Below are 20,339 nucleotides of genomic sequence, written 5' to 3' on the forward strand. Positions count from 1 at the left end.
GAGCCTACAAACATCCTCCAGGCTGTTCCCTGTGGGCCCATCCCATGGATGCTCCTGCTTAGCAGGGAAGCATCCTTCACTTGTGGGAGGCTTTCTGGAGCAGGGGAGGTGGTGACTGGCTGAGATCTCAGTGCTGCTCCCCCTGAACCAGCTGGGGTGTCCCCTGTCCTCACTGCAATAGTGACAGCTCTGTGCAGCCCAGTGACGGTAACAGGCAAGGAGATGGATCACGGAAAGAGGGATTTTTATTGTCCAGGGGGAAGCACACACTCTGAACATAAAAGGCAAACCCTGCCCCACCATCCCCACAGCCAGGAGCAGCGCAGGGACCCCACACTGCAGGATCTGACTCATGAACCACCTGCAAAGGGGCCATCTGGCAGCTCCCAGCCTCAGATCCTGCAGCCCACCTGGCTGGGGCTGCCCAGCAAACCCCAAGGACACAGGTGTGGCACTGCTCTGACCTCTGCTCTCACGTGTCTGTGACAGAGTCCCAAATGTTGGGAAGAGAGGACAGGGCCAGCACCAGCCGCCTGTGCTGCAGGGCTTGGATGAGCTTCATCACATGCTGGCTGTGGGGAGGGAGTGTGCCAGGGCTGAGTGCAGGATGCAGGGTGCAATACAAATGAAACAACACATTGCATCTGTCCCCCTCACAAAAAGCTTCCATAGGAAGAAGTAAAATACCCACCATAGTCAGAGAATCCATCAGCACACAAGTGCTCTGCGTGGACAGCCAAGCCAGCCCCGGACAGGCTGGTTTAGCCAGGATTATTGCAGCTGAGAAATGGCTTTAACCCACCCCCCACCCCCCTGTGCCCCAGCAGGCCTGGCAGGAGCAGCCCCCAGGCCCCATCCCACAGCACCTGCACTGGAGTGCTGCTGGGTTTGCTGTGCCGAGGGAAGGACAGGCTGCTGGGGTCAGGCTGGACCCTGCAGGGACTGAGGCTCCTCCCCAGTGTCCCTCCCCTCCTGTCACCCCCAGCCATGCTCCCGGCACGTGTTTTTTGCAGTGAGTTCAGCCCCACAACTGAGGCTTCTGTGCTTTGAGACCATTTTGTGTACCTAACATCCTACTTCAGTAAAACAGCTCCCAAACCCATAGAAAATTGTATTTACACCAAAAGGAAACTCCCAGCCCACAGCCTGCCCCACTCCCCAGTTATCTGCACCTCTGCACCCAGCTCAGCCTCTTGGACCAGCTCCACACATCTCTGGAGGCCACTGCTCAGCACCAGGCAAGCTCACCCAGAGATGCTCCTGTGGAGGACAGACCACTCTCCCAGGGTCACCAGCAGGGAGGTCTGTGCCCAGAACCTCTGTCCCCAGCCACAGGATGCTGTGATTGCAGCTGGAAACACGGCCAGGACCCCTCCTCTGCAGGTGATGAGCAGCCCTGGGCACTGGCAGCCAGGTGATGGCACAGCTCATGGGCCTCTCTAGGACAGTGTAAGAACAAAGCAGAGCTGTTTCTCTGTCCCTCTATCATGTGACATGGGAGCACACTCTCCCTTTCCTCTCTCTTCTGGGGGAGGCCAGGATGATTCTGCTGGCAGAGAAACCTGAGCTTGTGGCCCTAGGAAATATGCCTGGGCTGCCTGGAGGGCTGTGCTGGATCCATGCAGTAGTGCTGGTGGCTTGAAGAGGTGGAGAGTGTCCTGCAGCACTCCAGGGCTTCTTGAGTCTCCAGGCAGAAGGCCCTGGACAACTCTCCTCCCAGCTGGGTGGGATGGTCTGAGGGCAGAGCCAGGTGCTCCTGGCACTGCTACCTTGTTTTCTGTCCCCTGGAGGTGGGCCATGAAGTCACCTTCAGGCAGGTGCAGTTGGGAGGCCCAGGCTGGAGCGTGCTGGGAGGTGCAGGGAGCAGGGCAGTCCCTGCTGTGTGCAGGGTGCAGATCTTGCTCCGTTCAGAGATCCCAGGAGCTGCCTGATCCACAGGAGCTGTGTGCCATGGCAAGCCCAGCCCACTGCTCTTGCTTATTGCTGATGTGGCTGATGCCCCTGCACCTGCAGGAGCTGCTGGACCATCCCACTGGGTGAAGGGGTTTTCTCCTGTCCTGCACAGCTGTGGGGACACCCCCAGTCCCACAGGGAAATGGCAGAATCATGATGTGTCTGCTTGTAAGGCTGCTCCCCCCTTCCCCTGGGGGAAGGAAGCAGCAGGACCCCCAAGGTATCTGGAACACCACGTTTCCACCAATGCTGAAATCACAGAGATGCTGGCAGGGCTCCAGCTGCTGGTGCCCCTGTTCCTGCTCACCACCCTGCAGCCCCTTTGCCAGGGTAAGTGTTAAGGAATGCCTGATGCAGCTCTGCAGAGCTTTTGGTCAGAGATGCCTCCTGGGGCCGTTCGTGTTCAGCAGCTGGGATCTCATGGCCTGGATGCTGCTCAAGATCTTCTTCTGGTGGCCCATCATGGTGATGCCCAGACTCCGAACATCCCTGGAGAACAAAGACACTGTCAAAGACACCTGAGCCAGGCCCCAGGGAGACAACTGCACCCATGGAGCAGCCTGTGCCTGGCTCTGCTCCACCTGCACATCAGCACAAGGCTGGTCCTGCCCAGGGTCCAGGGACATTCTCCCAGGGACAGACAGACTGCCACTCTCTTGGACATGTCCTCCTGTGACAGCCCTGTGGGAGCAGGAGCAGCATCACTCCTGACAGGCTCAGGGGTGACAAGATCGATGCTGTGAAATTGGATTCAGTTTTAGTGAGATGCCCTCAGATAACTCAGTCAGAAGGATGGATGATGAGCCTTCCCCATTCAAAAGATTCTCTGATGTGCATGACAAACAAGGATCACTATCAGCTAATCCCAGAGCAAAGGCCCCATGTACAGCACCGACCAATGCACATGACAACTCTCTGTATCTCTCTGCCTTCCCATTCACTGCCACAGGAACCCCTGTCCAGCAGCTCCCTGCCTTTGGACAGGGAACAAGGCTCCTTAGAGGCTGAACAGGCTGTCACTCCTGGTAACAGCAAGGGATGAGACATGTAAGCAGATATAAGGGAGGAGCTGACATAGTTGCCTTCTTTTCTGGTACTGCTTAGATGCTCCACCTTGGAAATGCTCTAGACAGGTGGGAAATCAAGCTCCTTACAGCAGGAGGGTGATGAGACAGATCTTCTCCAGCTCTGTCTACTTAACCCACCCTTGGTAATGTGTGAATGAGCTTCCAGTGATGTCTCCCTCCTGGCTGCACTGAGCAGGGAGCCAGTCCTGTGCACAGGGGCCTGACAAAGCTCCAAGGTAATGCCCAGCTAAGGTTGTTTCCCAGTGATCCTGGAGAAGCTGTGCAGAATAGCACAGCCACACTCTGTTTTGCAGGGAAAACAAAGATGAGAAGCACAAGAAGACAGCAGCCCCCTGCCTGACCCTGCTCTGACCAGGAGGCTGGGTTAGCAACCCAACCTGAATTACCTCCTATGGCCCTATGGTGACATTGGAGAGCCACCACAGAGCACTGGAGGTGACTTGGAGCTCACAGCCTCTCAGTACAACTCACACACCTTCCCTCAAAGCTCAGTGCAGCCTTGGCCCTGGCCCAGGTCTCACCACTGGAGATACCTCTCCAGCACTGGGGACCAACCAGGCCGAGCAGCAGAGGCAGGAGGTCACTGTTTGGGGCTGGGGGGTTGCTGTGGGCCTGGGCACACCAGACAGTGCTGTTTGCTCCCTGCTACTCACTCGAGGTTCATGTGCATCACCATGCCCAGGGAGGAGTACCCGGCCATGGCGAAGTTGTCGCGGTAGTGCCCCAGGCGGATGGAGTCCAGCCAGTCCTCCACAGTCAGGCAGCTGCTCAGGTCCAGGAGACCCCTGTCCAGGCGTGGCTGGGTGAACCTGGGAGCAGAACAGACGGGATTACATGAGAAACGTTGGTCCAAGGTGAGCAGGCTGTAGGGACACCTGAATGCACCTATATAATCAGGAAAGCATTAAGGCTGGAAAAGCCCTCTAACATCATCAATTCCAACTCAGCACTGCAAGGGCTACCACTAAACCATGTCCCCAGGTGCCACATCCACACCTCCAGGGGTGATGACTTCACAGCTGCCCAGGGCAGCCTGTGCCAGGACCTGACCAGCCTTTGTGTGAAAAAATTTTTCCTAATATCAAACCTAAACCTCCTGTGGCACAACTTGAGGCCATTTTCTCTTTTCCTGTCCCTCATTCCCTGGGACCAGAGGCCAACTGCTGCCTGGCTGCCCCCTCTTGTTGGGGAGCTGTGGAGAGCCAGAAGGTCCCCCTGAGCCTCCTTTTCCCCAAGCAGCCCCATGCTCTGAGCAGGATCAGGTCATTGGGCCCTGCTCACACAGGGGCCTGGGAGCCCTCACCTGTTGATGGTGCCTGTGCACTTGAGGCTGTCGGGGTTGCGGATCAGCTTGTCCAGGATGCCCACAATGTGGGAGAAGCGAGGCCGCTCACTGCGCTCCTTCTGCCAGCAGTCCAGCATCAGCTGGTGCAGGGGGCTGGGGCAGCCCATGGGCGCAGGCAGGCGGTAGCCTTCCTCCACTGAGGTGATGACCTGCAAGGAAGCCACAGCTGCAGTGGGGCTGCACCCCATCCCACTCCAGCCCCACCGATGGGAAGGTCCATGGAAGCTGCTGGGGCCGTGGGATGGGAAGCAGAGGGATGTGCACAAGCTCCATGCTAAACAAGTGAGTGGCTGCCTGCAGGCTCTGTGCAGAGCTGGCAGCGGGATGGACTGTAGCAGACCCCACAGAATTGTCTAAGATCCCGTGGAGGGCTGAGACTTAACAATAGGAATTCCTGAGTCATGATAAGACAGCAAAATAAGCTCCTGTCTTCTGCCTCTCAGACCCCAGCTTATCTCTGTAACCCCACAGGTCACTTTCCCCTAACCCTTACTATTGGGCAAGTTTGGGATCCCTCTATACCCTATAAAAAGGGGCTGTTATAGCCTGTTCAGGAGAAGAAGAGCCATCGCTGGAACCTTCACAGACCCCTCAATAAACCATCGCTGTGGAACCACCAGGACCTCTCCTTCTCCTCTCTCTCGTCTGCTTCTCCCCATAGCCCTCTGGCACCTTAGCAAGCAAGCCAAGAGCTGAAATCATAAGAGAGCTGATAATCACAAAAGAGCTGAAATCCACTGAGCTTGCTTAAGGCAGGCACGGCTACGAGCGGCCTGGATATTCAGGCACTCTGCCTCCAAGAGGGACTGAGCTATCTGAGTAGGACTGCCTTGCTCAGGGGCAAAGCCTGCTCTGGGGCAGGGGAGACCTTTACTGGACATCACACACACACAGGAAATCAGTGCTATGACAATGGAGTTGTTTAGTGGTCCAGTGGCCTAAAATATTGCAGCTTCCCTCCAGCAGACAAGCCATGAGGGCTGCACTCACGCTCAGTTTTTCTACAGCTGGGGTGTGGCACTGGTCAGCAAGGCTGGAGGAAATGCTGCTTGAAGAAATTTTGTGGAGGGGGTAGTGTAAGCCCCTGCATTCATGCCCTACTGTCACCAAAGCCACCACAAAATAAAAAAAAAATAGGAAGAGAGGGGGCTCCCAGCACAGGGGGACATTTATAGTACTCAGAGGTAAAAAGAGGAGTCCTGTGGTTCTGCAGAGCCAAAATACTAATTTTACTGCCTCCTCTTGAAAATTTTGCCCTCAGCTTGTAGTCAGGATTATAACCTACATTTTCCTTCAGATTTTATGCTACCCTTGGGGTGAGAGTGGTTTCACACGACTCAGACAAGCCCAAAGCCTACAGCTGGGTGGTACTAGGCTGACGCTCTCAGCAGCCGCATTCGGACAGTGGAAGGGATGGATGCCCAGCAGTGGAACTGGCAGGCTGGTCCAGTGGGGCTGCCATGATCCTAGGAAGCCCTAACCCCTCCCAGGGACTGGGAAATGTGGCACAACGTGAGCTGACTCTCTCCAGCCAGCAGAAAGGCAGGATTGCAGACAGCCACAGAGCACACAGCCAGTGTGGCAGTGTCTCCCTGCCTGCATCTGTACTGGGAACTTCAGTCAGTGTCCCCAGAATGAGGCGGGATTGGGAAGGGCCAGCAGGCAGGTCCATATATGAGCTCTGGTCACTCCTGGGTGCCACGGGACTGCAAAGGCAAAGGCTGTGCAGTGCAGGGATGGAGTGCTGTCGGCACAGGGGGGACATGCACCCTGTGCACAGCCCTGGGGGGATGTTTAGAGAGGCAGGAGCTGATCCTTGGGCCCTGCTGCCAGCCCCAGACTGGCCGGGAGGGCAGGAGGGGCAGCTGGCAGCACTCACGTCGCGGTTGGTCATGTTCCAGTAGGGCCGCTCGCCGTAGGCCAGCACCTCCCACATGACGATCCCGTAGCTCCACACGTCGCTGGCCGAGGAGAACTTGCGGTACGCGATGGCCTCAGGAGCTGTCCAGCGGATCGGGATCTTCCCCCCCTGGAAAAGGAGCGAGAGTGGGGGCTCAGAGCGGGCAGGGCTCAGCATCGCGAGCTCTGCAGCTGGGACAGCTCTTGGACAAGCTGGGGTGGCATCTTCTAAAAAGGACTGAGGAGGGAATCTGCCCAAAAGAAGCCCAGAGGGGTATGTGAAGGACAACTTCAAGGTGTTTCCAGCAGAGCAAGGAGAACACTGTGCTCTTTTACAAGGTCTTCATGCACAATTTGGTTCCCCGGTGCTCAAGAGACAAGGAATTCAAAGTGATGAAGAGGAGCCCTGGGCTACCAGAGCACACAAGCACAGAGCTGATTCTGTGTGCAAGCAGAGAGCCTGACCTGAGCAGACAGGGAGAGTGATGGCATGTGCTCCCTGTCCTTCCCTGCTTTGACAGGCAAGGACTGAAAAGGCAGATGCATTCAATTAAAGGACCATGCTGACAAAAATCAGCAATATATGGACTAAGAATGCTTTTAAGTTGGAAATGTGGTTGCCAGCCATCTGAAGAGGAAAGTTGCAGCGTAGGGGACATTGGGTGGGCTTCCCAGAGCCCTGGGACAGGAATGGTGTGCCACCACCATTGAGGGATACCTGTATAGGGAGAGCTGCCTCTACCCAGCTGAGTCCTGCCTGCTCTGGCACATGCCTTGGTAAGGGCTGAAGATGAACAATGTGTCTTTTGGGAGAGTTCCTTGGGTGAAGCAATCTCCTGAGCATGTTGAAGACAACACAAGAGGAACACAAGTTTCTGAACACAAAGAAACCGCATTTGTGGGGTACCCTGACTGAGACCTCACCAGAGATCTGACTCTGGCACTGCATCCTTGTGGTTCAGCTCTGCCCACACTATGCACTATCCAATCTTCCTCCAGAGCAACCAGGTCTGGTGGTTTCACTGCACCAAGGTACCTCACAGCACCAGAAAGCAAGCAGCAGGAGCCTTGCCCAAAGCAAAATTATTTGGAATGACATGCTGTTTCTTGAGATACCAGAAGGAGCAGATGAACGCATAGACACACACAGAGGGAGCCCCTCTGGCTCAGCTTCTCCACTTTGCTGAAGCCAAGCAAAGACCATGAAAGGCCACGTTCTTTAGGCTGGGCCATGGTGCACTCATCCCTCAGAGCTACAGCTGCTCTGGGACATGCTCAGCATCAGCCACCCCAAAGGAGCCTGAAGCTCTTTCTGCTTCTGTAGTCTTGGTCCTTCTGAGAAATGATGCTCAGACTCCTCTGCTACAGCTCCAAACTGGCCTCCATCAGGAACAGTCTGTCCAACAGATGTGTTCCAGGGGAGCACACTAATTCTTTTCATGGCTAGAGAAGAGTAAGAGAGCTCGATTTATTTAACATATTCTATGTATTTCATGAAAATGTATTTCATTTTGCTCCTAATGACCTCCCATGGAGGAGGACATCAAGAAACAGAGCTGCCAGGTTTGCCAGAAAAATTTCAACAGGGCTACACAGACAAAAGTGTCCTGCATGAAATAAAACCACAGGTTGCAAAATCAATTCCCACCTTTTCCACATCCATGAATGAGGCACAGTTACATGGAAAAACCAGTGTGTGGCCACAATGTTGAAGGGTGGACCAGAACACCCTCCTATGGATCAAGGACTCTAGGACAACTGTGGAGTGGATGGAGCTACAGAGCCTAGGGAAGGACTCCAGTGGGCACACAGAGGCCACACACACCCATGGGAGCAGTTGGCTGGGGATGTTTGATAACTCCCTGTCCTGCCATCCTGCTGCTCCTTGTTCACTGCACACTCAGTTCTGGGATGTCCCTGTGCCAAGGACAATGCTTTAAGGCTCAGGAGCTCTTTGGGTTTGAACTGTTGGCTCGAATATCAGCAGGAAGTGACACTGCCATTCCTGCCCTACCTATTCTCACTTGAGAGTCTCTGACTTTTCCATGTGTCTGGGGCAGCAGCCAGCAGCAGGGACCAGCTCTGTGAGCCACCCACCGTGGTGGTGTAGGCAGCGTCGGGGTCGTCCTCCAGGATGCGGGAGAGGCCGAAGTCAGACACCTTGCACACCAGGTTGCTGTTGACCAGGATGTTGCGGGCGGCCAGGTCCCGGTGCACGTAGCCTAGGTCAGACAGGTACCTCATGCCTGCCCCAATGCCCCGCAGCATCCCCACCAGCTGGATGATGGTGAATTGCCCGTCGTGTTTCTGGAAAGGAAATAACCCAGAGTTCGCTTGTGGTGCTCACCACCATCCTGTTGGTGCTCCTGTCATTAAACCAGCCCCCAGTGCCTCTCATCTTTGGCTTTGCACATCCTCTGAGCCCACTGCCTCCTGCGTGTGCCCCTGCCCACTTCCTGCCCTCTCAGTGCCAGTGACACGTGCTCAGCTTTTGCAGTGTCACTTCAGGGAGCCAGACACAGTGCCTGGAGCCTGTGTCTGCTGGAGAGGTGAGAGCCCAGCACCCACAGCTCTCTCTAAAACAGGGGTTTCACTGGCTGTGAGGCTGAGGAGCAGGAACCAGCCCCAGGGGATGTGCAGTGAATGAAAATACAAACTCACTCCTTACCCTGAGGAAGGTGTCTAGCGAGCCGTTCTCCATGTATTCAGTAACAATCATTACCAATTTGCCTGCAGAAGACAAGGGAGGTCAAGTTAGCAGAGAAGTCACCTTCCTCCAGGAAGCCCAGTGTCAGGTTTTCACTTGGAGAGACATGAATTCAGGTCTCTGGGTCTTCTGCAGCCCCTCAAGACTGGTGTCACCCCTGCACTGGGCAGGATTGGCCCAATGATGGGGATGTGGCAACAACCCAGACAGGTATCTCCCCCTCCAGGTGCTATTGACATAGCTAGGTCAGTTTCGTTACCCTGCTGAAATTTGCATGCCATTAGTGTGAGCCTTTGCATCAGAATGTGCCTTTTTGGAGGAAGACTTCAAATTATGATTCAGTACAGGCAGCCTTTGAAATAAATGCCTTTGAGTAGGACATCTCCCAAACCAACAATGATCTGGAGCACGCTGCAGAGGACAGTGTGGAACTACCATGGGGAACTTTGTTCTGGAAGAGAAGGTAAGGGGATGGCTGTCCCAGGTAAATGCACAAATCTGAAAAGCCTGGGGCAGTGAAGGCTGGAGTGCACCCAAAGTGAGCCCTGACCCACATCTCCCAGGCTGCCCACAGGGAGATGCATCCCAGCTCTGCTCTGCCAGACGCTCCCTCCCCTGCCAGCCACGTACTCCTGGTGACCACCCCCTCCAGGTGGATGACGTTGGGGTGGTCGAACTGTGCCATGATGCTGGCCTCGCTCAGGAAGTCCCGTCTCTGCTTCTCTGTGTAGCCAGCCTTCAGTGCTTTGATGGCCACGGGAATCTCCCTCTTCCCTGGCAGCTTCAGGCGGCCGTAGCACACCTCTCCAGACTCCCCTGCAAGGCAAGGGAAAGCGGGAGCATGGAGAGCTCCTCAGCTTCTTGTGCTCACCCACCAACACCATGAATCATCCAGTCTGTCAGCATACTCTCAGCATGCCTCAGTCCCTCTGGGTTTCAGCCTGGATTTCAATCCCCTCCAACCCCTCCAGGATTCAATCCTCTGAAAGGATTTATCAGCTCTTGTTTCTAGCTCAGGAAGGGTGGGAACATCTGAAACCACCTCTCTCTGGTGCCTGTCACTGAAGGCAATGGGCCAAGAGCAGTGGTTACAGTGGCATCATTCCTCTGGGTTTGGCCCTCAGGGTGCTGCTGGTAAAGTTCCAGCTCTGCACTGTGTTTCCACAAAGTCCCTGTTCCTATGCAAAATTCCCTTTTGTTCTGAAAATGTGCCATTTTGCTTGCAATTTCATTTGCATCTTGTCACCCAGGTTTTTTCATGGGTGCATGCTGGGACACCCATGGGGACAGGCTGAGCCATCTGCTGTGTCAGCCTGAGCCACCAGCCCCACACCTGCTGACGAGCAAGCCCCGGCACCAGGCTGCTCCAAAGGGTTTATTTCACTCCCCCAAACCCCCACTCTGTCCAAGGTTTTGATCGCACAAGGCTCAGGAGCAGATGAAGCCCTGCTGAGCACGGCTCTGATCCCAGCAGGCCAGGAGCACAGCTCAGCCTCAGAGCATGGATTTCCCTAAGCAGACACAAGCAAAGGGGCAGCTAGGCACCACCACTCACCAGACCCGATGACCTTCTCAATCTTGATCCGGGAGGCCTCTATTTCCCGGGTGAACTCATGCACAGCTTGGCAGGGGTCCTCGTATGTGTGGGGGTCCACATAGAACTTGGACTCAGGGAACTTCACTGCCGGGTTGCAAAGTGGAGAGAGGAGATCAGCACTCTCAGGCAGCCCTGCTGGGAGGAGGGACACCAGCCACAGGGCAGAGGGTGGCAGGGGCAGGACAGGCTGAGGAGCCATGGAGATGCAGCACAAGGAACCCTAAGTCACGCTTTGGTGCAGCAGGGTCCCCAGAGCAGTTCAGGACCTGGCTGCCCAGGTGTTCTCCACATGACTGTCCCACTCCCCCACTCCTACCCCTGGCCTGCTGCTCTCTGGGATGATCCTGCTGCACTCTCAGTGCACAGTGTTCAACATTTCAACCCCACTACCAGGATGCCCCTGGGATCAGATCGCCCACTCAAGTCTCCTAAGACACGTTCCCAGGAGGAGACAAAATACAAAACCCGTCCCCCTGGAAACCACAGCTCTGTCAGGGGGTAACAGTCCATCTCTGTCCATCCATGGGGCTGGAGTTCTTCCCAGAGAGTGTCCTACCTTGCCCATTCTGATAATGCATCTTCTCCTCATCAGAGTCCTGGAAAGCCTTGCTGTACCCACAGTGCCTGCCACAGAAGGACAAGGGTCAGAAGAGAAGCCCCCATCCCTCACTCCCACAAGCATTCCAAAAGCAGGGTAGAAGGCAGTGCACGCTGGGTCTGTGGGCAGGCAGAGAAACACTTGGCCATCCACCAGCTGCATCCCTGCATCTCACTGCACCGACACTTGGGCACTCTCCAGGTGCCCTCCAAGGCTTGGCAGTGCTAAAAGCATGTGTGCTCCAAGGGCCTGGCTCAGCATGCTCATACAAAGCACACAGGCTCCCTTGGATTTGTCTGCTGTAGAAAAGATCTCTCCACCCCCAACCTACCCACCAGTCCATCCAGTCAGCTCTTGTACTAGTAGTGGTTCTAGTACTGGTATTGCTTTTGCTCGTGCTACTGACATTCCGTATATCATATATTATAATGTACACACTGATTTATTACTATTCAGCCTGCTGGCATGAGGGGAAGATCTGAAGACTGGCTCTGCCTCAGGGAAAGTGGTGACCCTTAAAAGAAGTCTCTTGGCTGCTTGTTAACCCTGGACCTATAGATGCTCTGGACAAACTGAAAGGAGAAAAGTTGTGCCCAAGTTCTCCCCTCCCTCCTGTCCCTGCTGGAGACCTCCAGGAAACCTCACTAGCCTCGACAAAACTCTTACCTCTTCTTGCAGATCAAAACCAGCAGCAAGGTGACAAGGCCAGTGATGAGTGACAGGCAGATCCAGACAATCGTCATCGTGTCATACCGGAGAGACACTGGAAAAGCAGGGTAGGAAGGGGCTGAGCTGGAATTCACTGCTGAGCTCAGGCACATACCCACCCCATGGTCGTCAAAGACAAAGCCTTGGGCTGACAATGCGGTAATGGTCTTCAAAGATGAAGCACTGTTCCACCTATTCTCAGTTTTGAGCCTCTCCCAGTGTACAGGGACTGTTTACATGTGGGGAAATCAAGGAGAGATCTGAGAAAGCCATGGTGACACAGCAAACCAGTACAGAGAGGAGACTGGAGCCTCAGGACCTCTCCAGGTCTTCCCTGCCCTAACTGCTGCATCCTTCCTCCCTCTTCTTTCTAATGTATAAGCATAGAATCACAGAATCATTAAGGTTAGAAAAGACCTCTAAAATCATTGAGTGCAACCATTAACCCAGCATGGCCAAGGCCATCACTTAAACATATCCCCAGGAGCCATATCAACAGATTGAGTGAGCACTTCCAGGCATGGTGACTCTACCACTGTCCTGGGCAGCCTGTTCCAGTATCTTTCAGTGAAGAAATATTTCCTATTGTCCAACCTGAACCCTGTTTCAACTTGAGTCTGTTTCCTCTTGTTCCAAACATGTCAGGAATGTAACCTGTAGCAATCCCTGCAAGCTGAAACACTGGGGGGATGTGCCTTCATGTCCCCTCCCTGTGTGGCAGAGGAACAGTGGCCATGGAGAAGTATAGGGGCCTGAGTAAATATATGTATTGCAGCAAAAGATCTCTGTATTGTATAAGTGACCCTGCCCCAATTCTAGTTATTGTAAATGGGCTGCAGCTGTGATGTCCTTAATTGGGTGGCAGCTGTGGCCCGTGGAGTTAGCTGGGATAAAAGGGGGTGGGGCAGCCAGGGAGAGCTGGGGAGGAGTCCTGACTGAAAAGCAACAACAACACTGCTGTGAAGAGCTGTGTGTGAGAAAACCAGCCAGAGAAGGTATGGGACTCTAGAAATATGAATACAACCAGTGGTGACCCCTGACGTGATAGAAGATAGGACAGCCAAGAGCTGTGGCAACCTGAGAGCTGGGACTCTAGAAATACAAAATACAACAGAGAAAGGCATCCCCAGGCTCCAGGCTCCCTGCCCCACACTTCCCACACCCCACACCTGCACACACTCACCTGGCTTCCCCGTTTCCACCTCCACAGTCTGACTGAACCTCCCGCAGCCGGCAGAGGTGCGAGCCCGCACCTGGAAAATGTAGCGGGTTGCAGGCTTGAGCCCAGAGATGGTGGCAGTGGTGCTTTTGGATTTCAGAGTTGAGTAGCTCTGCATTTCCTTGTCCTGGGGAAAATCAACAACAAAACCTTCTCTGCATTAGCACGGCAACCACACAGTCTTCCAAAGAAGCCCCTTAGGCGAGGCTGGCTGATAGCAGGGGCTCTCTGAGAAACAAGCTCAGTGTTACCTTCTCATAGTACTTGATCTCATACTCCAGGATGATGCCGTTGGGCTGGTCTGGCTCTTGCCACAGCAAGGTGACACTGTTCTGGCCTGTGCTCTCCTGATGCACCACCACCACCTGTGATGGGGCTGGGGACCAGACAGGGAGTTAGGTGCCTGCTGAGGGGGGCAGCAGGAGACAGCAATAGAGAAGGGTGGAACCAGAGCCCCAGGCAGGACCCCAGGCTTAAACCAGGTTTCTGGTTTAATTAAAGCCATGTGGAGATGAGTGCTGTGATAGGGATTGCAAACAAACTTTTCCTTGTTTTGGCTGCATCAGTCTCTTTCCCATGGAGTAAGGCAGCTCTGAGAAGATGAGAGAGGAGGGAATAGTCCCAGCACAGGCAAGAGGGGACATGGGTGATTTATTGTGATCTGGAGCCAGAAAGGAGAAGGACCAGTGTGGTTGCAGGTCATGGAGAGTGTGGAGGCTGCTGGGCCTACACTAAAAGGGTCCGTTACAGTTCCTTGGACGGACAGACCCTAGATCAGAAAAAATCTCTGTTCAAGGCAACTGAGCAAAGCCTCTCACTGGGGCACATTTGCTGTTCTACCCAGTTCTACCTCCCTGGTCGGCCCGTTGGCCTCTCCACCCCTTTTCCCTTATATGTATACACCCTAGAATGTTCTCCCTTCCCTGCTTACCCATTGGGCACATATGGCCACAGTGTCCTGCCCCCTTTACCCTATTGGCTGCCACCCCTTGTCCTGCCTCCGTACTGCCCTGAGCCCTCAGCCCATTGGCCCTGATGCTCTGCTCTGCCCCCTTTGTCCCTCATATTTAAACCTGGACCCTCCATTGTTCTTTTATCTTTGTCCCTGGACCCTTTGAAGTATGGGTGGAATAAATCTCCTCCTCAGAGCTCTATACAAAGACCCTTTCCACTTCTTTGTCTTTGGTGATTCTACAAGAGCTACCTGAAGTGTGTGCTGGAGTGACTGTGTGTGACTGTGCCTGTGATGGTGTGACTGTGTGTGTGGGCGTGGGGGTGTGTGTGCACGCACATGCGTGTTGGAGTGACTGTGTGTGTGCTGCAGTTGATGGTGTTTGTGTGCTGTAGTGATTGTGTGTGTGCTGCAGTGACTGTGTGTGTGACTGTGCCTGTGACAGTGTGTGTGTGTGCTGGAGTGACTCAGTGTGTGTGTCACTCCAACGCACACACGCACGCACACTGTGTGCCTGTGACTCTGTGTGTGTGCTGCAATGCTTGTGTGACTATGCCTGTGACGGTGTGTGTGTGCTGCAGTGATGGTGTTTGTGTGCTGGAGGGACTGTGTGTGTGCTGCAGTGGTTGTGTGTGTGTGCCTCTGCCATGGAGCGAGCAGCTCCATTACTGGAGACATTTCTGGAAGGTCGGGCACCGCTGCCTCTCGTGCCACTGCCAACAGGCCAGCAGCTCACAACAGGAGATCCCTACTGCACAGTCCCCTCTTGTTCTACCTGTGGTAAAGGGAGAACGGCAGAGGGAAAGGGAAAATGGTAAGTGTGGTCAGGGTCTGAGCAGCAGTCTAAAAGTGCCTAGGGGTGCTCTACTGCCCTGGGATATTTGTCATCTTCCCAGGAGCTGGGAGCCTGTGAATCTGCTCTTGTACCTGTAGGCATGCCTGAACTGTAGCTGTCACAGCTGAAGGAACCAACTCACCAGCCTCTTTTCCTACTGGGAAAATAACCACTGGGAGTTCCCCAGAGTGTGGTGGGTGCTGTGATGGCCGGGTGCAGCCACAGGGTGTGACTCATGGGAAGGTTTCGGGCCCCACTTGTGAGCTTCAGTGTCAGGTGAAAAATGGGATGTGGCAGCTCTGGGGAAGACAGAGCTGCAGTGGCCATGGCTGCAGTGCAGGGGTGTCACCAGAGCAGCACAGAGACCAAAAGAGGCCACAGGGACTGCAACAGCAATTTTAGCTCATTGGGGATGGCTCCTCTGAGAAGCAGAAAATGCTGCTGATACAGAGCACCCTGTACCAGATGGGGAGATGGGAGAGGGTGGGATGGTGGGAAGCAGTTAAACTGCTTGAGCATGGGCAATGCCTTTCCTCCAAACAGCCCAGGGAATCTGTGCTGCAGCTGCCTCAGCCACTGGGGCTGGGGGCAAGGGTAACAGCAGCCAGGAGGTTCCCTCATGCAGTGTTGGGGTCCCTCAGCCCCCTGGAGGGCAGGGGGCTCTGTCACGTGCAGCAGCTGGAGCACAGAAGCTGAACTACTAAATTCCCAACCCCTCTGCTTTCACAGCACCTGCTCAGAATCCATTTTGCAGCTGAATGGTCAAAATAGGAATACTCAGCACTTCCTGAGAGCATATCCGTCTGAGACATCAGGCTGAGGCAGCTCATCAGCACTTGGAGGGATTGTGAGGGATCAAGCCAGCCGGACTGAGCCATTTCCACATGCTGCAGAAGTGCTACAGGCTAGCATTAGTGACAAAGGAACCTGTTCTCATGCCACCCATGAACTAACCAGCAAAGCTCCCAAGTTTCTCCCACTGGTACCCCTGCCACGAGACCAGAAGGGGCTCAGCATCATGGGAAGTTCTTGTGGGCTCATTTCAAACTGGGAGGACTGACAAGGAGGGTCAGTCCCTCCCCTGATCTTTCTGCTGACAGTGTGCTCCATGGAAAAATGCCACAGAACAAAGTCCTGTCCTATCTGGGCTAAAGCACTGCTCAGAGGAATTTCCTGAGGAAAGATCATTTTGCAGTGAGGGATTTGCAAAGGTGAGACATGCATGGCATTGGTGTAAGATAAGAGCAGATTATGAACTGCTGCCTGGCCCTTTGGGAAGGGACAAAAGGCTGGAGGATCAGCCTGAAACAGTCATACTCCCTTTAGTGTTCCTGTCAATAAACAAGTGTTCTCTGTGTCCCCTGTCTCTTGCAGAAAAGGAGCCACCAACAGTGTCTGCAAGCTGAAGGGAATGGAGAAGGGAAAAGGACCCCATGAAGCAGAAGCAGAGTAGAGTAAGAGTTACCTTGGGCAGCAATTTATCCCGAGCCCATTCCAGTTCCCTGAACCCACCTCACGCAGCACAGAGGACATGGGTCCCATTTCTCGGCTGTCCCATGCCCATCACCAAATCAGCCCTTCACTGCTAGAGCAGGTTCTGGCTCCTGCAGACACTGCCTGCAGCAATGCTGGAGGAACATCAGCATGACCTGCGCAGGCCGGGTCTGGGGGTGGGTCTGCTCCTCCTACCTGCCTGGTTTGTCGTGATGTTGGCCACTGCAGCTCTCCTGGACTCCAGGCTGAGGTCGGAGACGCCGTTGACGGCCTCCACCCAGAAGGAGTAGTTGGTGTGTGCCAGCAGGTTAGTGACGGTGAGCGCTCCCTGCTCCAGGCGCATCTGCTGCGGCACGAAGCGGATGCCGCTGCCACAGGCCTCGCACGGCCCCGCAGCGCCCGCGCAGCGCCGGCACCGCACGTTGTACACGACGTCCGCGCGGCCGCCCTTGTCCAGCGGCGGGCCCCACTCCAGCGTCACCGAGGTGCCGTTCACGCTGGAGATCAGGTTCACCGGAGCAGAGGGGGGCCCTGCAAGACAGGCGGGGATTCAGGCAGGGCGAGGGCTGCTGGAGCATTGGAAATGGTGGAGCGTGGGACCAATGGGTGTTGGAACCCAGGACATTCCTCTGGCTTCCCTGGAAGACTCCAGACCCTGGCAGGGGCTCAGAGACCTTGGCACGGGGTCAAAGACACCTGTGCCTTTGATTTTAGCCCATGGAAAAAACTCCCAACTTTGTATGAAGATGTACAAGCCACAAGAGTTTGAGTAGAATGATAGTGAATTTACCACAAGGTGGAATAGTAGAATTTTGGGGTTTTTAGAAAGGGAGTTCAAGAGGCAAGATGGAGGAATCTGGGTGTGTTCCGTCTTTTTCCTTCTTCTTCCTAGCCTCCATCTTCTGCTGTGATGGTGACACTTTTGGATTGGTTTAGACCAGAGACAGACTGTCTAACATAGGTGACAGGTATTGGAAAATTATTGTAAATAACATTCATGTAGTTTTTAGTATAAAAAGATAACACCGACCTGAGGGCAGTCAGTGTGCCTCAACCCGACCTGCCAGACAGTCTTCAGCAGGTCAGAAAAAGAATGTTATAGATAAGGAAAAATAAACAACCTTGAGAATGAGAGCCAAGGAATCCCGTGTTCTTCTTTTGTCTCAGGGTTGGGAAAAAGAGACTTTCTGACACCTCGGGGTCATCTCGGCACCAGAGACCCCATCAACTGGAGATGTGCCTTGGGCAGCAGGACCTGAGCTCACAAACACTGCTGCAAGGGACAGAGCAGCGAATGTGCTGGGCATGAGACAGCAAAGACACAGGCAGGGCACAGGGTGAAATGCCCTGGAGGTAAAACAATCAGGATCAGGATGCCAAATGCCAGACAGCAAGAGCTGCTGTTAGCTCTGGGGGAAGCAGGAAGCAATGGTGAGGCATAAAGCTTTTTGGGGAGAGCCACAGTTGATGAGCTGGATATGCTCACCTAAAGGGAAAGGTGAACTCACATTTCCTTGGCAGATTAATAAACTTGGGTGGATATTCCTTAGGGAAACACAAGTCAGGTGCTGCTTATCCCTCCTTCACCCTGGCCTCGGCTAGCAATGCCACACCTGTCTGTCCTCCTGGACAAACTGCAGAAAGGTGAACCCCCCCTGGGATGTCCTTGTCCCCTTTTAATAGCACTGGGCCCCTCAAAGCAACGCATTGCAAAGCTGAGCTGAGACCATATGACAAACCCTGGTGTCACCCACAGAGGAGGAGAGCACAGCAACACTGGCACTGACCCCATGGCTTCCCAGGGGTGTCTGACCACCCCATGCATGTCTGGGAAGGGAAAGCTGGGGTGGGGGTCAGTCACTTCTCCCAAGTAACAAGTGACAGGATAAGAGGAAATGGCCTCAGGTTGTGCCACAAGAGGGTTAGATTGGGTATTAGAGAAAATTGCCTCAAAGAAAGGACGGTCAGGCATTGGAACATGCTGTCCAGGGAAAAGGTGGAGTTACCATCCCTGGAAGTGTTCAAAACAATGTGTGGATGTGGCCCCTGGGGGCATGGTTTAGGGGTGAGCATGGTGGTGCTGCTGGGCTGATGGATGGACTTGACACACACGGAGGCTTTTCCAACCTTAATGATTCTGTGACTCTCTGAGCCTGGTCAGCTGCATTTGGAGAGCAGCAGGATGGGGCTGACACAGAGGCAGCAAGGGAGTGCAGCCAAGGACGGCTCTCAGCTCACATGCCAGAGATGCTCGGGGTTGTAGGACTGGGGGAACCCCTTGGGCAGCAGGTACAAGGGGGCTCAGGCAGGAGCACCAGCCGAGGATGTGACACTGCCCCAGTGCAGCACAGTGGGCACAGGACAGCCAGGGGTGTTCAGGGGGTGCTCGGGGGATACTCAGGCGATACTCAGGGGGTACTCAGGGGATACTCACGTGTGCAGGCGGCCGAGGGAGGGTCCTGCACGGCGCGGTAGAAGCTGCTGTCACAGTGGCACACACGAGCTGCCCGGCTCTCCGAGTGGCTGTGCAGGGGACATTTGGCACACAGCTGGTCCCCAGGGGCTGATTTGTAAAATCCCAGCTGGCAGGCTGCAGGGAGAAGGGCACAGGTCACAGGGATGTGCCTGGATGAGGAGCATCCCACGGCTCAGCAGATCCCACCAGCACAAAGCTCAGCTCTGCTCTCATGCAAAACAGCCTTTTTCCCCTGCACCTGGGCGAGTCCCCTCCAGCTGCTCGTCTGGAAACTGGGCTCTGTGGAAGCTTCTGTTCCCCCAGCTGCACTTACTGCCATCCTGACACTCGTTCCCCACTGCTTCACAAGCAAACTTGGGTGCCTCTGCTGTTCAGGAGCTGCCTGCAAAGCTCCAGGTATTTGTTGCCCTTGTGCCTGCTGTCCAGCACTGTCTGCCCTCAGGACAGAGAGCATTGCAAGGATCAAACCAAGGAAGCACTGGAAATCTATTGGCAACTACTCCAAAATACCATTTATGGGGCAAATTTACAACACAGTCCTCACTTCACAGGGGTTGCCACAAACACTGGCTATGCCCAGGTTCCAAAAGCATCTGTGTGGGAAGTTTCAGAAATTAAATCTCCACAACTGGGACATGGTACATGTCCCTCTGCAAGACCCTGGGGTGCTGCCACACAGAGCAACGAGTTTTCTTACACAAAAGGATAGGGAAAGAGCCTCTCTGGTTGCACAGCACAGCAAGAAGGCACTGCACGCCTGCTGCCCTCTCTCTGGAGGCAGAGGGACACTCAGGCCAAATGAGACAGCCTTGGAAAAAAGTTCTTTTCTGTCAATACAACCTGCCTGCAGTTCCTCTGCCTGCTCCCGATGCAGGAGCTCATCCCACACCCATTGCTCTGCTTCATCCTACCCCTTCTCCCAGCAGCCCCTCAGGTAGATCATTTGTCACACAAACAAACAGCTTGTCTCTTGTTAAAAATCGATTTCTTCAAGAGTGACATGTGGCATGTCAGGTATCTGTCTGGGGGTGGAAGGATCTGCCCTCTCCTGCAGACTCAGATTCCAAATAAGGGAAAGCAGGCTCTGTCTGGCTCCCTGTACTCATGAGGCACTTTTAGGACCAATCCTTGAATCTAGTGATTCAAGGATTATTCCTGACTCTGACTCATCTCTGTTTTTTCCCACTGAGGTAGTAATACCTTCATTTTCTCATCTTTACCTCCAGTGGCTAGATTTGCATACAAGCCTCAATCTTTGCTTTCAGGCATGTAAAAGGGTTTTTTTTTGTGATCCAGCATCCTCAGTGGGCTGTGTCCCTCCATGCTGTTTGTTCTGTTTCAAGGTGCTGATTTGTTTTCTTATTAATAGCACTCCTTTCCTTGCCACAGATCTCCCTGGACTGATACTACCAGCACATTCCACCTCTCACACACTGTACTGTGACACAAGGGCCTTTTTATAACTGAG

At 54.2% G+C, this 20,339-nt stretch overlaps 1 protein-coding gene and 1 long non-coding RNA gene across 5 annotated transcripts in view; one reads left to right on the forward strand and one right to left on the reverse strand.

Moving 5' to 3' along the window:
* Positions 1-227: 227 nt before the first annotated feature.
* Positions 228-20,339, reverse strand: part of EPHA8 (EPH receptor A8) — a 54,219-nt gene continuing 34,107 nt past the window's right edge. For 3 of the 4 annotated variants that reach the window (XM_064730423.1, XM_064730421.1, XM_064730424.1), the window contains 14 exons: positions 18,830-18,985; positions 16,591-16,926; positions 13,366-13,490; positions 13,079-13,241; positions 11,854-11,950; positions 11,146-11,213; positions 10,548-10,724; positions 9,623-9,808; positions 8,954-9,015; positions 8,383-8,592; positions 6,266-6,415; positions 4,345-4,535; positions 3,695-3,850; positions 228-2,442 (listed from right to left, as the gene is read on the reverse strand). In XM_064730423.1, the coding sequence (XP_064586493.1) occupies positions 2,328-2,442; positions 3,695-3,850; positions 4,345-4,535; positions 6,266-6,415; positions 8,383-8,592; positions 8,954-9,015; positions 9,623-9,808; positions 10,548-10,724; positions 11,146-11,213; positions 11,854-11,950; positions 13,079-13,241; positions 13,366-13,490; positions 16,591-16,926; positions 18,830-18,985 (2,192 nt within the window). In that variant the 3' untranslated portion in view covers positions 228-2,327. The remainder of the gene's footprint in view (positions 2,443-3,694; positions 3,851-4,344; positions 4,536-6,265; positions 6,416-8,382; positions 8,593-8,953; positions 9,016-9,622; positions 9,809-10,547; positions 10,725-11,145; positions 11,214-11,853; positions 11,951-13,078; positions 13,242-13,365; positions 13,491-16,590; positions 16,927-18,829; positions 18,986-20,339) is intronic. The other variant, XM_064730422.1, reaches the window with a different exon arrangement.
* Positions 12,831-16,618, forward strand: LOC135456528 (uncharacterized). The gene is made up of 3 exons (XR_010442564.1): positions 12,831-12,890; positions 15,631-16,112; positions 16,276-16,618. It is a non-coding gene; the product is annotated as an uncharacterized LOC135456528 (long non-coding RNA).

Source organism: Zonotrichia leucophrys, chromosome 21 (assembly GCF_028769735.1).
Source record: "Zonotrichia leucophrys gambelii isolate GWCS_2022_RI chromosome 21, RI_Zleu_2.0, whole genome shotgun sequence".
Classification (NCBI taxonomy): Eukaryota; Metazoa; Chordata; class Aves; order Passeriformes; family Passerellidae; genus Zonotrichia; species Zonotrichia leucophrys.